At 38.5% G+C, this 18065-nt stretch overlaps 2 protein-coding genes across 3 annotated transcripts; one reads left to right on the plus strand and one right to left on the minus strand.

Moving 5' to 3' along the window:
* Window positions 1-108: 108 nt before the first annotated feature.
* svopa (SV2 related protein a) lies at window positions 109-9418 on the plus strand. 2 transcript variants are annotated; one of them, XM_008335553.3, is made up of 16 exons: window positions 109-509; window positions 2368-2525; window positions 2614-2699; window positions 2782-2880; window positions 4263-4334; window positions 4534-4658; window positions 4749-4812; window positions 4984-5109; window positions 5234-5362; window positions 5454-5527; window positions 5606-5682; window positions 5880-5984; window positions 6598-6709; window positions 6801-6882; window positions 7010-7099; window positions 7794-9418. In XM_008335553.3, exons 1-16 carry the CDS (start codon window positions 337-339, stop codon window positions 7986-7988), a joined length of 1767 nt encoding a protein of 588 aa, XP_008333775.2. In that variant the 5' UTR covers window positions 109-336; the 3' UTR covers window positions 7989-9418. The 2 variants fall into 2 exon arrangements, with proteins under 2 accessions (XP_008333775.2, XP_016898726.1); XM_017043237.2 differs by having other exon boundaries at window positions 4749-5109.
* dao.2 (D-amino-acid oxidase, tandem duplicate 2) lies at window positions 8999-16790 on the minus strand. Its single transcript, XM_008335552.3, has 11 exons — window positions 16633-16790; window positions 14825-15020; window positions 14618-14732; window positions 14086-14162; window positions 13851-13916; window positions 12888-12942; window positions 12684-12788; window positions 11921-12003; window positions 11442-11559; window positions 10279-10377; window positions 8999-10196 (listed from the first exon to the last, which is right to left on the minus strand). The coding sequence occupies exons 2-11, from the start codon at window positions 15016-15018 to the stop codon at window positions 10071-10073; spliced, it is 1038 nt and encodes a 345-aa protein (XP_008333774.1). The 5' UTR covers window positions 15019-15020; window positions 16633-16790; the 3' UTR covers window positions 8999-10070.
* Between the last annotated feature and the right edge of the window lie 1275 nt (window positions 16791-18065).

The raw sequence follows: 18065 nt of genomic DNA on the forward strand, positions 1-18065 counted from the left end.
AAACATTGCTTCTCCGACTTGCAAGAGAGAAAAAATAAAATAAATAGAAAACATATCTACAAAAAGCCAAAATGTCTGTTTTAACAAACGTAATTAAAGCTGCGTCTTAAGTCCAATGAACAATATATGAAGTGAAATGAAAACAAATAAATTACCAACTAACCCTTTAAGGAACCACCGGTTGAGTCAACAATACGACTGAATGTATTTTGTTTTCAGTAGAGTTTAATACAGATTATGAGGTCCTCCTGAGCTGATCTGATTCAAACTGATGCTCCGTGTGTCTGTGCGTGGGATCGTTCGTGTGTGTGCGCGCGCGCGTGGATTCATGCGTGTATGTGTGTCACGTTGGTCTGTGATTGGCTGCGGGCACAGCAGCCGCGAGTCGCTCTCCTCGGTGCTGAAATCGCTGCTCATTTAGATCATGTAAACAGCGATGAGGCCGAAAAGGAGCGTCAGCCAATGCAGCCGAACATGGACGATGATCTGTTCCAGCTGAGACAGCTGCCGTGAGTAAAACCACAGCCTGCTTTCAACGCCCTTGTCTGGGATTCAGTTTATTTTCGCCAGCACGACAGCACGTCCGACGTGTCGCCCACTGACAGCTCTGACAGTGTTTCCTTGATAAGCTAACAAACAGCCGTAAAACAGAACTGCTTTTTTTAATTCATGACATCCATCCACATTTACTAATAGACAAAAAACCCTGTCAACTTTGCTTGTTTGGGCTGCCCTTCCTCTATGCTGCAGTTTGTTTATAGTCGCCTCAGCCTGACCCGATTTTCTCTGGTGTTTATGTATTGACAGAACGCCAATACACAGGGATTTCAGACTAATGAGTTGACATTATGACTTATAATTGTATTTACTCTAATGACTCAGTATCGGACGTGATTATTCCAAGCCTGCTGCACCAGTCCAGCCTGGGCAGCATTACACAGCCACAACAGTAGAATATTATTGTCTGGTAAATTGATTGATTGATTGATTCTTTAATGACCACACTGCAACCAGGTGGAATTTGTTTTCGGTACAGACATGCAACATACAACATACAGCATAAGACTGGGGGCAGAGACAGTAGGGAAATGCAAACAGACAAACTCACAATTGTCCTGTAGCGCCTTCCGGAGGGCAGAAGCTGAAATGTATAGTGTGCAGGGTGAGTGGGGTCCGAGATGATTGTGGGCTCTACATACAGTTCTTTTGTGGTGTAGTGACTCCAGGGAAGGGAGGGGGGAGTCAATGATTTTTGATGCTCTGTTGATTATGTGCTGCAGTTTCTTCTGGTCGAGTGTATCAAGGCGGCTGAACCAGACTATGATGGATGAGGTGAGAATGCTTTCAACAATGGCTGTGTAGAACCGGACCAGGAGATGAGCTTTCACTCTGAACTTTTTGAGCTGTCGGAGGTGGAAGAGTCTTTGCTGGGCTTTTTTGTGGATGTGATCTGCATTTGTTTTCCATTTGAGGTCGGTGCTGATGTGAGTGCCGAGGAATTTGACAGAGTCAGTGATGGAGATGGGTTCACCTTGGATGTACACAGGAGTTTTGAGAGATGGCTGGTGTGAAATAAATATTATCAGCAATATGACTTTAGGAAAATGACACAGACAGTTCGTTGGTCAAGACAAATATATCACAAACAGAAATATTAGTCACATTTACATGCTGATTTTTGGGTTCAATTCGTTCTCCTTATTCTTCAAAAGAGATGTGTTTTTCAGAAATGTGGTCTCCAACCTCCCAGTCCATTTCTGTTCAGGGCTTTAATAATAGTGCATCTGTGACACTTTAATTTTGGGCTGAGTCAAATTCCTCTCCAGGCAGTTATTCCAGAGGGTTAAGAAGCACTTTCTAGTAGTTTTTTCTTATTGCTGCTTTGTGAGCATTTATTTATTATGAGATAATCTAAAGTTAGGAATCCAAAATTGGTATGAAGAAAATAAAAAAATAAAAATAAAAACCCAAATACTTTTGGTATCAGAACTGTAAAACATTTAAAACAACATTCTCCATATGTAACATTAGTCTAGCTTATTTAATTATAGTGATTATTTATAATTTGCACTCAGGTTCCTTGTCAGTTCCATATGTACTAATTAATGTCTACATGTGGGAGACGATTACATCCATACATTACACTGGGTAATTAAAAGCCTTTAATTGCTCTTAAAAGCTTGTCAAACAGCATGTTTGATGTGTGCTGAGCCATCTGTGGGCTTCCAGGGTCCACCATCAAGACGACATTACCACCAGGCAACAACATCCGACTCTCATTGTTGGCCACTGTCCTTCTGTGGACTGCTTTATTTGTTTGGTCTTAACGAAATAATGTATGTTGTTTGTTTGTTTGTTTTTACCTAGTGTTGTCCGCTTCCGACGCACTGGTGAGAGTACACACTCTGAGGATGACAACGATAACAGGGAGCAGGTTGTCAGGATTGAACAGCAGGCTGAGCTGGAGTCTGTTGCTCTTGCAGAAGGAGCTCCTATTCCTCGGGAGTTTGCAAATCCCACTGATGGTACAGAATAAATTTTACACACATCATATTTAAGGATTCTTATTTCCTAACTGTTCCCTTAACTGTCACACACTTCTCATTCCTTTAGACATCTTTATGGTAGAAGATGCGGTGGAGGCCATAGGCTTTGGGACGTTCCAGTGGAAACTGTCCATTCTCACTGGTCTGTCATGGGTGAGAGCTGCTCTTTAATCAATAAATACTTTATTATGTTATTAAGTAATGTTCACTTCATAATGGATTGTTATTTTTTTAGATGGCTGATGCCATGGAGATGATGATTCTGAGCATCTTAGCCCCACAGCTTCACTGTGAATGGAGATTACCCAGCCTAGAGGTGGCGCTGCTGACATCGGTAATGGCCGTGTCTGTGCTGCTTTTGCCTGAATAACCTTCTGTGCTCAAAGTTATATGATGAAGTCGAAGAAACAAGAACAAGGAAACAAGAAGGCCTGTGTCGAACAGTGTCTAAAGGAATACTTAAGAGTTTTTAATGAGGTTGCATGAGCTAATTTCTCATATAATACTTACCACAGGGACCTGACATATGTTTAAATCGCTCATCCATTAGGATAAGAAAAATGATACTAGTATTTGATCCAGTGCTGCTTCCATTAATAGGTTCAAATGAGTTGTTATGTGACCACACTAGTTTAAATATTCTGCTTGAATCCAGAATTAGATCCTTGAACTGCTAACATTGATTTTCCTCATGACTTTCAAGCAAAGGAATTAGTAATTTCTTCTTCCTTTTTTGGCTGTTCTCTTCAGGGGGTCGCCAGAGCAGATCATCTGTCTCCATCTTTATCTATCACCTGCATCTTCTGCTTTTAGACCAACTATCTCCATGCCCTCTTTTACTACATCCACAAATATTCTCTGATGTCCATCTCCAACACCCTTTGTCCAATGTATTCACTATCTCTACATAACACGTCCAAACCATCTCAACCTGGCCTCTCTGATTTAATCTCTAAACTGCAACATCAGGGGTGCCCAACCAGTCAGAGGCTAAGAGCCACAATTTTTAACTGATACTGCAAAGAGCCACGGGAGTCCCCATTGGAAATTCCTGGTTGATGGTAGCAAGGAGTGAACTGAAGTGCTGCTTTAAAGCCATGAGATTTAAAGCCATGAAATGCATTAACAATGCCTGACATATAAGGCAGAATGGCTTGCGATTATGTTCAACAACAACAAACAAACAAACAAACAAAAAAAACTCTCCCACTCTGTTGAAAACATCCTGTGTTCATCTACATATTTTAGATTTGCTGTTTATTTTCACTTGTCTTTTGAGTATGAATTTGTGTCAAGGCTTATGTGGGTTAGATTCAAGTACCATAAAAAAAAAAAAAAAAAAAACACAAAATCGAACATAAATGTGAGAGCCATAGGAAATCGGGTAAAGAGCTGCATGTAGTTCCCGAGCCTGGGGTTAGCCATCCCCGCCATACATTATGGCAGGTAATTTACTTTTGTCAATTTCAACTGAGAAACTATTTTTAAATATCATATATATAGAGAGGTGTGAAATTTCTGTTTTATTTCCATGTGTTCCTGTAATTAAAATGTTCATTTAACAAACAAGAACAAACAAATTAATATAAATGTAAATCATGACATTTTGGTTATATTTACAGTACTTGTGTTATAGAAATTGTAAATTATACATTTAAGATCCCATGTACATTTAATCAGATTTTAACATTTTTTTTGTATTCCATATTAATGTAGGCTGTTTTCATTGGCATGATGATCAGCTCCTCACTTTGGGGAAACATAGCTGACAAATATGGCAGAAAGACGGTAGGTTACACAAAGACATTTTATGTATGCAGAATAATGATTTATAATTATGTTTCCTGTAAGACATGGTTATTTTTTGTTTTTGATCTTATTGAGAACAATAGTTCAGCTATGTTAAAATCATGATTTTCTTGAGATTTCTACACAAAACAATTTTTTAGCCACTTGTTCATTTAATTTTAATGGTATTTACCCACAGGGCCTGAAGATGAGTGTGTTGTGGACTATGTTTTATGGCTTGATGAGTGCATTTGCACCTATTTACGGATGGATCCTTGTCCTCCGAGCTCTAGTGGGCTTTGGCATCGGAGGAGCTCCACAGTCGTGAGTAAACATAATAATCACTGTAACAACAACACTGTTTTCTTTTATCGTTCAGCTCTGCATTGATATCATAATGTCACTGTTTACCAGGGTGACACTCTATGCTGAATTTCTGCCTATGAAGTCTAGAGCCACATGCATCTTGTTGATTGAGGTAATTACCACACTGTACCATCAGACACAGCCAACATTTAACTATTTTGTTGATGTCATCCAGATAATACAAATCATAATTGCTCTGATGTTAAAGTTACTTTCGCTAAGGATTTTGCTAAATGGTGTATTTGTCATTACAGTGCATACATTGACTATTGTTACAATACAGATATTTTGGGCCCTGGGAACCGTATTTGAGGTTCTCTTAGCGATACTAGTGATGCCTACTCTGGGCTGGCGATGGCTACTTGGACTCTCTACCATTCCTCTCTTTATCTTTGCCATCTTGTGTTTTGTGAGTATGAGTGAGATGTTGTCAGCAAAAAAAAAAAAAAACAAAAACAAAAAACAAAAAACAATTATGTGTACAAAGGCACAACAAGCTAAAGCTACAGTGTAATTCTCTGGGGTTGGAGCAGTGGTTACCAGAAAGTGCTCGATATGACATGCTGACAGGAAACCAGGAAAAAGCTCTGGCCACACTGAAGCGCATCGCCACAGAGAACGGAGCGCCAATGCCACTGGGTAAACTAGTGGCTGCCAGACAGGTGCAGTCTGATTCTGATGCTGGACAAATTGTACAGATGTACTTTTTTGACAAACTGACAAACTGATTGTTATTTATCCAATCTTTATCAGGAGGATCGTGGAAAAATACGAGACCTATTTTCATCAAACCTTCGCTGGACCACAGTTCTGCTCTGGTTTATTTGGTAATCTTATAATATAAAAGAAGCGCAACGGACAATGACTTCATACTTTGGCATAAATAACACCTGTTCTCTCCTTAGGTTTGCTAATGCATTCTCCTACTATGGTCTGGTTCTTCTGACAACAGAGCTGTTTCAGGAGGGAGGGGCATGTGGAAGTAAGTCATGCCATACAGTATGTACAGTATATAAGACTATGATATAAGCGTATTTGTTGTGTTAATGTATCCTTTCCCTTTCTCTCCTTCCACATTCGTCATCTTATCCTCTTCTCCTTATCCCCCTCCCCTTCATCTCTGTCTTTTTTTAACCTAATCTACATTCTTTCTCCTTCCGCTCTCCTTCTCACCTCTAGCGTCCAAAGGCAATAAGATGGAGCCACAGTGTAGCTTGGAGTGTAAATACCTGAACTCTGATGACTACAAAGATCTACTGTGGACAACGTTATCTGAATTCCCAGGTATAGGCGTATAGGAAATATTCTGTAAACCAGACATTAAAGGGCATTTTAAAAAACTAAATTCTATCCACATTCTGTTATTGTATTTTTGTTCTTTGGACTGCTTAATAATTTACTAATCTAGGCCATGCACTAGTAATAAAACTTAAAAAAGCAAATTCAACTACTTCAATTACTAAACTGTAAAAAATATTTTTAATGTTTTATATTTACTTTATTGCAGTAATTCTGTTTTCTTTTGCTTCACTAGGCTTAATATCCTTTTTTCAAAGCATCAAAAACATTGAGTGATAAAATAACTGATATATTTCTCAGGAATAGGATGAAATCTTACTTATGTTCCATCATCATGCTGATCCATAAATTTTACACAGCATATATTACAATGTTTTGGGTCAAATAAAATCTCTAAAAAGACATCTTTTGCATTGTGTCTAATGTAAACACCTGTTGAGATGACAAAGCAATAAAGCAGGGTAATGTGTCAATAAAACAATACTGGTACCAATCTAGTAATCTAGTAAAATTTGTTATTAAGATCACAGTCAAGGTTTTTCTTATTTGATAAAACTCTAGCCTGAGTGAAGTCACATGTTTTGTGTGTGTTGTGCAGGCCTGCTGGTGACACTGTGGGCTATTGACCGACTGGGCCGGAGAAAAACTATGGCCTTGTGTTTCCTCGTCTTCTCCCTGTGCATCATTCCGCTCTACGGATGTGTCGGGAGGTAATGCGCCTCACTTTTATTTTTAGAACAGCTAATAGATTCTGAACCTTGTGTTTACCAACTCTAATTGGCATGGGTCAATCTCCTGTAGAACATCCATGACAGTGTTGATATTCATCGCCAGAGCCTTCATCGCAGGAGGGTTCCAAGCTGCTTACGTTTACACTCCCGAGGTTGGCACGCCGCAGTAGTTACACTGTAGTGATTTCTTTGTAATGTATAATATGCAAACAGCTAATCATCCACAGTAAATTACATCAACAACCAACAGAGATAAACATCTTCTCTGGAACTCTTCAGGTGTATCCGACAGCAACCAGAGCCTTAGGCCTGGGAACCAGCAGTGGAATGGCCAGAGTTGGAGCTCTCATCACGCCATTTGTTGCACAGGTAACATTCAGTTTTAGGTTTTGAAACCAACAACTGTCTAAAGGACACAGACTCTTACAAAAATAGCCCCATCATTTTATGACTGTATGGTGGTGTGTTCTCTCTTCTCTTCTCTCTTTCTCTTTTCCATTTTTCTGGAGTTGTCAGAATCTTTTGTACAGCAGGGCTGTTTACTAGTTGATAAAATACTCAGTAGGTGGCAGTAGTCCAACTCAAAGAATGCAAAACATTTTGTTTTATATTATACAGCTAAAATCTTTTTAGCTCTTCCCTAATATCTAATATCTCTCAAAGATGTAATGTTTTGTGGTTTATGTATTAAAAATAAGGCTAAAATAAAACTTTTAATCTATTTCATGTTACAGAGAAAACCTAATATGATGGAGTAATACACTCATAAAAAGAGGACATCAGCTTGGCCTATCCTGCTTTGATTATTTACAAGCCCTGACTTTACTTCTTGTACACGATATTGCATATTGTCTACTAGATATTGTACAGGCAATCGAAAGTATCGAACCCTTGATATATTGTAGAAACCCTAAAGTATTGTAGAAGGTTGCTAAAAGATAGCATTCATATAGAATAATTGTTTACTGAACTAATTAAAATGTGGTTTATAGCCCCGCCCGCAGGGCGGGTGGTGCTACAACTAATCTAATATTCCTGAATGCCCGACCTCTCCATCCTGCAGGTTATGTTGGAGTCCTCTGTGTATCTGGCTCTGTCAGTGTACTGCTGCTGCTGCCTGCTCGCTGCCATAGCTTCCTGTGCACTGCCGATTGAGACAACAGGCCGGGGACTGCAGGAGTCCAGCCACCGTGAGTGGGGTCAGGAGATGATGGGCCGGGCCTCAGGCAGAATTCCACACTCTGCCTCCCAGGGCTGAGATGAAGCCAACTGCATCTCCGCATAGGCGACCACAATGGAGAGGAACTGCAGGGAGTGGCATCAAAAAGAAAAACAAGCTCTGTGTCCATCTCCAGTCCTTCCCTATGACCCTATGAGCCAGGCAGCACAATCGTTTTACATGTCACAGTAATTATAGGTTACAACTGCCATTGCTGTCACAGGTTTCCACAGTATTAGTGCAGACAGGGTGACTGGAAAAGAAAACAGAAGTGACCTGAAGAAATGATAGATAGAGAATGACAGAGTGAAGATGGAGGCCATGATTGTGAGAAGATGTAGCTGCAAGCAATTGTCTTCTTTTCAATAAGCCTTAAAACTACCTATCCATTTTATGGTTGCAAAACTGACCAACACTTAGTGAAGAACCTGCTTTATTTGCATTCTCAACATAACCACATCGATAAGTGCACATACAACTACAAGCTCAGCTTTTAAAAAAAATGCATTTCTGGAGAGGAAAAGCTGCACAAACATTATCAACTGATCATTTGACAAAGTGTCAAGCTCTAGGTCAAAACTTGCAAACGCACTAAACATTGAGTCAGAGATTTAAAACCCCTGTGACCATTAGATTCCAAATCTTGAGCTAGTAGTAATTCTCACGTTGGTGTAGACCAGGGGACTCATAGACATATCGTCTGGAGGACAAAGGCCACTCAACATTATGTATTTACAGTTATTTTTCTCTTTTCATAGACACCTGGCATGATTTAATGACAACCGAGTAACCTTTTCTTTTAGAGATTGATGGAAAAAAAGTCAGACGTAATACTTTATTATCTTGTCACATTAATCCCCACACATCTAAGGTTGCCACGTAGCCTACAGATACAGGACAACACTGCAACCAAGTGGCTCGAGTTTTAAACTGCAAGACATTTGCATCAACACAAGTCACAGCTTACTAATTGCCTGTTCATCAGTAACAAAAAGTAGCAAAAACTGAGAACTAGAAGTTGTATTTTGACCAATATTTCATTTATTAACAAAAAATTACACGCAAATTACACGCATTATAACTGAGCGCGTCATTATTAAAATACCATGACATTAAAATCACATCTATATTAGTACAGATTGTAAACAATAAACAAATCTGATTAGAAAAAAAATGAATTGGTATTTTTATGACCCAAAGGTATTTCTAAATCAGAGTTGCGAAAGAGTCTTGGGTGCAGTGTCTGATAAACCGTGTTTCTCTCTCCTGTGTGTCTCTGCACCTAACCGACTACAACATTTAGCACAAAGCTAAGTTCTGTCATTTGTATTAATTGTGAATTGTGTATTAAAACCTATTATATTTATTTTTGTCTAGTACAAATATGACGTGCAAGACCTTGGTCAACCTGGTCGTATTGTGAGTGAGTTCATTCAAGTGATTGTTCCTCTACTAAATCAAATCGTGTTTCAAATACTGCACTGTTTTTCCTTTCTGTATTCAACCACACATCTACTGTACATACACTTCAAGGTGAGATAGAACAAACCAACACAAAGGGAAAGGCTTTGGTTCTGGTTCTTCCACTTAGTTCTGAGAAAAATCATGAGAACTTTTTTTCTTCATCATGCTCTTCACCACAATTTTAGCTGCTTTCTATTATTACTGTAGAAACCACCTGATACTTTAAGTATCTGGCAGCACTGAGTAACACAAGCCTTTCACATGGTCCTGACATTGATGGGCCCAACATGCAAAGACACGGCCAGTTATGGTTGGACTACTGGGTTTGTTCAGTACAGACAGAGTTTGTGTATTTGAGTATTTTCTCCAGCCTTTATAGGCTGGAGACTTAGCCATTAACAATTTAATGTAATATTAACTGTTAAAAAATAAAAAAATAGATTAATTAATAAATGATATTAGCTGTGCTTCTACTGTCACATACAGATAAACTGATTGACAGTTAATAAAACATTCAAATTTTAATCTCTAAGTTAAGAAATAACAAGAATGATTTGTAAGCATTCGCTTGACTCTTACAGAGACAAATACTGTGCCTAAGATTGAAGGAAGCAATATCCTTGTAATGCAACCTTTCTAATATTCCATGGATTCAATTCACAGTCGAGCTTTTCCACCACGGCCTTTTTGTGCAACAATCTCCCCGAAGAGCCTTGCTGCCTCCTCAGCACATCCTCTGTGAATGGTGAGTCCATAACCTCCATGGCCGTAGTTGTGTATCACCTGATTGTCACACAAAGTATTAAATTAAAAGGCTAATACTGTTATTGTTTTGTTTTACTCCCTCAATAAAATCCTACTTTACCTCCATTTTAGTTGCACCATCAAAAATGAGCTCCCTCTCCAGGCGTACCTTGCTTCTAGCAGGTCTGAGGCCGGTCCAGTCCTCCATTTTCCTGGCATGCTGATGTTAGACAAAGGACAGATGTTTAAGCCGTGACCACCGCCACAGTCGATTCACAGTAGGTCTGTCTCTATACATCCATAAATATACGGTATATTTATTTACTGTATATAAAACAGGCCCCAAAGGCTCATTTGGCCTTCCCAAAAGTCTATAAATCAAGATTTCCTTGGCTAAATGATGTTAAATCAAGCCATTCCCTTTTCACATTTGATCATTTTCTTAAAGGACATTCTTAATTATTATTATTATTTTTTTTACAAATTACAGTTACAACGTAATTCAGCTAGAAATGCAACTCCTGACCCTTAAGTCTGAGATAACCACAGCAGGACAGGTCAAGGTGACACAATACTGTCACGATGACAGTCGTTCCCTGTGTTTCCCTTTGTTTTCTCCATTCTTGTGTTGTGCACTTGTCTCTGTCTGTGTGGTGGGCGTGGCACATTTCCCTGATCCTGCCTGGATAATCACCGAAGCACACCTGCCGTTCCTCAGCACCTGCCTTCAATGAACTCATCACGCTGACTGCATAAAAATCCTGGCCTTTCTCCCACTCCTTGTCAGATCATTTGTTCAGCCACTGTGGTCCACCTCCTGCTACCTGCTCTCCACCAAACATCTCTGGACAGCCTACACTCTGTGCCTCCTCCACTGCCTTACCTCAGCCTTTTCGTCCATCTCATTATCGGACCCTCTCCTTCCCCTTTTTCTCCCACAGCAAAATAAATCCTTATTTCTCACCTACCGTCGTCTGAGCCTGCATTTTGGGTCATTACCGGTTTTAAATCATGACACAATACAGTACAAAGACAACAATTTTATATATAGAAAACCAGGGTCATGCGTGGTTATGCCCTGGGGTAACTGAAAGCATAAATATCATTGAGTATTCTATAGGAAAACAAAGAATGTAAAAAATGTATTATAAAGGCAAGTGTAATTTAGTGAAAATCTGCATAACCATGATGGTGCAGAAAGTTTACAACCTTATTACCTTTGTATACACACAGTAATACGTGAACAACGAATACTGGAACAGCAGCATTTTAACACATGCTCACCTGGAGACTGGGCACCAGTTTACATGCTTGTTCCCAGATTGATTTATGGTCGACAGAGTTGTTTTGTTGACTCCAGTTTCCGATCTGAAAACAACCGCCAACCGTCACCAAACGACTCCTGCAGACAAAATAATTCTTTGAACTACAACTCGAGGACAGCTCATGGTCGATATGGCTACATCTATGTAAATAGAATTTATAGTTAGTTACCAAAGTGTGTTAAACCAAAGTGTGGTGAACCATAAACTGTTATCTAAGTGTGTTAAATAATGGTCTGCTTGACAGGAGTAGGTACCCCTATAAGGTTTTTTACTATGTAGGTAAATAAAGGATGAGGTCTGTTTCTCAGCAAGTATGGGAATCGGATGAACTTTGACCTGGGAGTAAAACTTAACCAAAAAAACAACTGCCCAGTACTTGTGAAACTCAATAAAAGGAGCTGCAGTCCTCATACACTTTGGGAGTTAGATAGATATTACCCTGGAATGATGTACGGAGAGTTGTAGTGTCCTTCCTTAAAAGCGTGAGTTATAATCCAATGCTTCAGCCATGGAGCCTCTACCTGAACGACAGAAACGCATACAGGGGTTGGACAATGAAACTGAAACAACTGGTGACCAAAGGTTTAGCTATAGCAGCCCGGCCATATTTATTTCCCCTGTGGAGCTCCCAATGGACAGTTTTGATGGAAACAGGAGAGTTGAGGTGCACATTTAATTCTGCAGTGAGTTGGGCAGCTGTGGTTTTATGATTTTTGGATACAATCCGGGTTAGCACCCAGCTTCCTCTTGCGTCCACAGTTACTCCTGTTGGAAGTGGTTCATCCTTCTTGTTGGTATGCGGACATTACCCTGGATACCATAGCTTTTTATACGTCACAAAGAGCCTTTGTGACGTATAAAAAGCTATGGTCACAGATGTGCCAGCAAGACGTGCACCTACAATTTATCTTCTTTTGAACTCCACCCATGATATGTCACCCATAATGTTGTTTGCATTGCAATATTTTAGGCAAAACTGTGCTATTAATCTGCTAGCTGAACCTTCACAATCTGCTCTTACTGTTGCATGTGCAATCAATGAAGATTGGCCACCAGGCTGGTCAAATGTAGTCATGAAACCTCCTACACTAAAGTGGCCAGTGTTTCAGTTTCATTGTCCAACCCCTGTAGTTTCCCCAGCCATAATGTTAAAGTTGGTTACATTAAATAGAAACAGACAATGCAACCTGATCACTCTCACCTTCACTATCTGACCGCGGCCTGGTTGCAGATCTGGATCTGGCTGAAGATCTCCTGATCTCACTCCACTGCAGTTTATAATCACATCTGCCCCCATATCTGCCAACTACATTGGTGATCAGTGACATACAGGAAGATTCAACAGGCAAGTTGAAGAGTAGTGTAAATAAACAACAATATTTTAAATCTCTAAAAAATAACCAACCTCCTTGAAGGACTTTATTGTTCTGTGGTGAAATTTAACCCCTCGTGTCTCCAACCTGCAAACAATAACAACTTGTAGCCCTGGAAACTGCTACGGAAAAGGTTTTTGTTTATTTATATTCCCTATATAATTGTGTTTAATCTTCTTTAATTGACATTAAGTAAAGCTTGCAAGGCAACAATCGTATACCTAAGGATAAGAGTTTGATGACTCTGATTTTAACCAAATTGTCTTTATCTACAACAACAAACAAAAAAAAATTGGTTAATTAACTGGAACTCAACTTTAATAAGATAAATGTTAATTCAATGGAAAGTCACGGTGAAAACATTGCTGAAAGTAAACCTACATGCACCTGGTTTTTTGTGGCCACTAAAGTATAACATTACATTAGGAATAAATTAATAAATAATAATAAATAATTAAATCAAATCCATCCCACAATTGTTTCGTCATTTCACCTCAAAATCTGTCACTGCAGTGATGTCAGGACATTGGGGATGGCCACTTGCACATGCAGCAGAAATAACACCTGTTTTGACTGATTTGTATTCAAAGACAGTCATTTAACTCTCTCAGTCTCCTGGCATCTGTTCTGACTCATAATTTGTTTTGGGGGGAGTGAGGAGTAGTCAAGAAGTGAGGCCAACACAGCTGTTATTGTCCTCTGCATTGCTTCCTCATCTCACTCAGCCAGTTCAACAGATCAAATAACTGACCTCAGGCTTGAGGACTGTTAATGTTTAGTCAAAGAATTTTATACCAATCAAAGTCTGTTCATTGGCCTATAAATAATACATTTATAGACCAATTAACTGAAGACAAAGTCTCTACTCTTTATTGGCCTATAAACACTACTTCAAAACCAGTGGCATGATGAGGTTCAGAGTTCAGCTCATAGTCTGTTCACACTTGAAACTGCTTAAATAACTGTGGTGAAACAAAAACACAGTATCTACTCACCAATCCATCAGCCAGGGCAAGTAGGATTTACCCTCGACCATGAGGGCAGTGTTGAACCATCCAAATCTGGACGCAAGCAGAAAAGATAATAAGTTATTTTTATAATAATATTTAAGAATAATAATAATTATTATTATTATTATTTTAATCACAATAAAAGCCTGTGATTGTCAAGATTACCACAGCACTTTATCTTCAAGTGTAGGTAAAACAATTGGTAACACGCAGAACGTACGTGTATCCAGGAAACATCTGCAGCTCTCGCTCTGTGAGTTGTCTGAAGCCCAGGACAATGTCTTTGAATGAAGGTTCCTGCCAAGAATGATGGAGAGCAAACCTTGTCACCACACAGAACACAGAAATCCAACTTAAAAACAAAAGTTTTGACAAGTTGTCCTTCAATGTGTGATTAAACAGTAGACACAGCTGGTTATTGTCAGCTGCAGTGTGAACAAGAGTAAATATGTCAACTTCTTCCATCACATCGTTTTCATCAGTGACATAATAGGAGACACAGACACTTTCCATCCATTTAAATGGAAATGGAATTGTTAATATCTGAAGGGTTATTGAAGTGTTAAGAGTTGCTGATTATTTTCTGACTAATTGATTGATTGACTTTGATTTTTTTATCTATGATATAAAAAGTGTAGACCAGGAATTAAAAATGACAATCATCTTTTGTTTCTTTTGTCTCTGCCTTTCAGAGTGTGAGCTCTACCTGCTCAGTTCCACTGCACATTCTCAAACAACCAAGTTCTACTCACGGGAGCTGGTTCTGTGCACAGGTTGTATCCAGACTGCAGGAATATACCCATCCTTACAGACTGTGGAGAATTGAGGAAGCTCAGCAGGTAATCAAATGTCTCTTTATTCCATTTTCTGAAGGTGAGGAAAAGTGTGACACAAAAAGTCACGTTTTCTGACTCAGTCATGTACAGGTAAAGAAGTACCACTGAGGTGAAAGAACTTACGTCTCCTGGGCATTGCCTTTGTCATACAGGTAGGGCTGCCAGAACCCAGCAGCACCATCACTTGTGGTCAGTGGTGTGAAACAGTCAGCATACACATCAATGGTCAGAGGTCTTACAGTTGAATGGTACTGTTCATAGATGCTCTGAGCTGTTGCCAGCCCAACGACACCTGCTCCAATCACTGCCACACGCATTGCTGCAGGAACATGGGACACAATACATAATAATCATAAATTTATGGTCTACCAAGTACATCTTTACATGTGAAAACATATACATAAATAGTACACTGCTGTTACTTTTTTAATACAGTGCAAGATTGACTGTACCATTGATTGTACTTTGATACACAAAAGGGAAGGGGTTCTTTATAAGATTGTATAATATGATTGTATATATTAAATTAATTATTAATAACATTTAAGTGACATTGTACTTGAATTGTTGAAAATGCAGGGTTCATACACATTTTAACCAACGAATTTCCATGATTTCCCATGACTTGACAGCAAGTTTCCATGACTATATGAATATGAAATATAGCAGGGGTGTCCAAACTACGGCCCGCGGGCCGCAGTTGGCCCGCGGGGCAGTTTTTATTGGCCCGCAAAAAGTTCTGAAAATATAATTGAATATGGCCCGCACATGGCGCTTGAGCTCAAGTCTGTTGCACTTCTCAGTTTCAACACTAGATGGAGCCAGTCAGAAAAGGTGCTTCTTCACTAAACACAATTAAGCAAAGAAAAACAATTAACACCAGTCCCCAAAATGGCAGCACCGAAGAAACGCAAGATAGCGAGTGAGTGCAGAAGATTTCAAACACGGTGGGAAAATGAATATTTTTTCAAAGAGATCAACGGAAAGTGTGTCTGTTTGATTTGCCATGAAGATGTTGCCGTGATGAAGGATTATAATGTCCGTCGGCACTATGAGACGAACAACAACAATAACAGTAATGATAATAATAATACTTAAGTCTTTCGCCGGGGGGCTGTTTTTAGCCCGCACCCAAAAAAATTTGGACATCCCTGAAATACAGGCATAAAATAATAGTAAAATTAGAAATAATAATAAAAAAATTACCACAGTGAAAATGTCATAAATAAATGAATAAATAAAGGCCTAATGACAATTGTGGTTTTATACAAAAACAAACACTTGCTTGTTCCAACCAACCAAGAGCACACAGTCTGACCAATCAGCAATCAGAATACTGAGATCAGTTGATTAAATGTGTCTATTCTAAAGAGCTACTTCTTAATTGGAAAAGAAACCTGCAGCCACTCGGACCTTTTGCAATAGTTTGGACATGCCTGGTTTAAACTGACACTGATATACCGGCGAGATGCTTACATAAGGAAGGACGGTATATGTAACTGTATTAATTCACGAGGTATAAATGTTTCGGAGGTAAACGCTATAACACAGTGCATAAACTTGACATTTTAAGTGTATAAACTTTACCACAAAGTGCAAACTAAGAGTATTTTTAACGTACGAACACCGAAAATGATCAAATAAGGCAACACAGTAAATATTTCTACCAGGAGCAACTCTTCATTTTAGAGGACTTTAAAGAAAACTTTTATTTGGCGTTAATTGAATGCATGATGTCAATCCCATCGTTCCTGTAGCTTCAAACTCTTCCATACTTTATTAATGAAGAAGCTGTGAAGAGTTACGTAACAACTACTACGCAACGAATCGCCTGAAAATTGTAAAAAAGTGCAATTCAGTTTCATACAACAACATAGAAATACTGTACACATTATTCTATAATGCGTTTGAGGATAAAAGTTCAACTTTACCTCCAAACCTGTATTCAGCCACAGGAAGTCGAAGAGCGCTCGGCCTTTTAAATATTCGTTTACGAAGTCAAATCAACTGAGACTCAAATTCGAGTTCGTAAGTGTCACTACACGATCTGCTTCGTTTGCCTGATCTATGTGGCTACCATTTGCACATGCGCAAATTGGGAGCTATCTTGGATGGCAAATCCACTTGGACAAACTTCATTGGAACTTAAGCATATTTGATACGTTAATCATCTCCCTGACAGATTCGAGTTGTTTATATTGTTTTATATGCTTTTTTTGTATTTTGTTTGACAGTTTATATATATTTCCATATTTGAATATATGTTTAAATGATTGTATCAAAATGCATCTGTAATTGTGGAAATATGAAACATGCATCTTTGTAAAATGTACGGTAACATCTGAAATGTTTAATAAATTAATTAAATAATTATAAAGCATGGACGGTTCCAGAAACAGGAAAGCCTTATAAACACGTAAGAAAAGACATCAGAATAAATTTACATTGTTACGTTTATCGTGTTATCACATGTATTGTTATTATTGAATTCTTTGCATATACTATTGTATACCACATTATCTCTAAGGCAAAATTAGTTTACAGCTAATGTATATAATGTATGTATATAAATAAATAAATAAGGTTTCAGCCAGAGACAATAGCATGTAAATTGAATTACAAAATATTACTTTATGTAATATTTAGCGAATACTGTGACTATGTTTAATGTAGCTATAGCATACATTATTTTGTTAAACAATAATGTGCAACAACTACAGACTTTTGCTGTGTAGTTGGTTTCCTCAACGCGATGACAGGAGCGCTGTTTGTGGCGATTTGTGGCAAAGCCTAGCGCATGCGCAAACCGGTCGTAAAGCACTACTGTTTTGCTTGAATTCAGTTTGTCCGAGTGGAGTTGCCGTTTTCTTCGATTTACAAATTGTGTAAATACATTTTCAAAAGACTCGACTAGATTTGGATATTTTCAAAAGTAATGTTTTGAAAACTGATCAAGTTTATGTTGTGAAAAGACTGAAAAGTATTGAAGTTACATATTGGATTCAGATGCATTACCAAAGTTACAGTTTTGGATTCATGTATTTTCTAATAAATGCATTAAAATATCTTTTAAATAAATAAAAGCACTATAGTAATATTTATCAAATACAATTTTGTACACTAACAATGAATCAGAATGAAAACATATCACCTTAATCCCCCAACACTTCTGCTATCTGATTACTCAACTGTAACTATTATCATTTTGAGGAACCTTGCCAACCTTTATCCATTTATTGTTTTTCTCTTTGTTTGATCTTTGTCAGTATTTGATCTCTGACCCTGACACGCACCTTAAATAATACAATAAGTAAGTGCAAATGGGAATTTGCCCTCAAAGATAATAAAGCTGAAAACTCCATCT

Source organism: Cynoglossus semilaevis, chromosome Z (assembly GCF_000523025.1).
Source record: "Cynoglossus semilaevis isolate Cse_v1.0 chromosome Z, Cse_v1.0, whole genome shotgun sequence".
Classification (NCBI taxonomy): Eukaryota; Metazoa; Chordata; class Actinopteri; order Pleuronectiformes; family Cynoglossidae; genus Cynoglossus; species Cynoglossus semilaevis.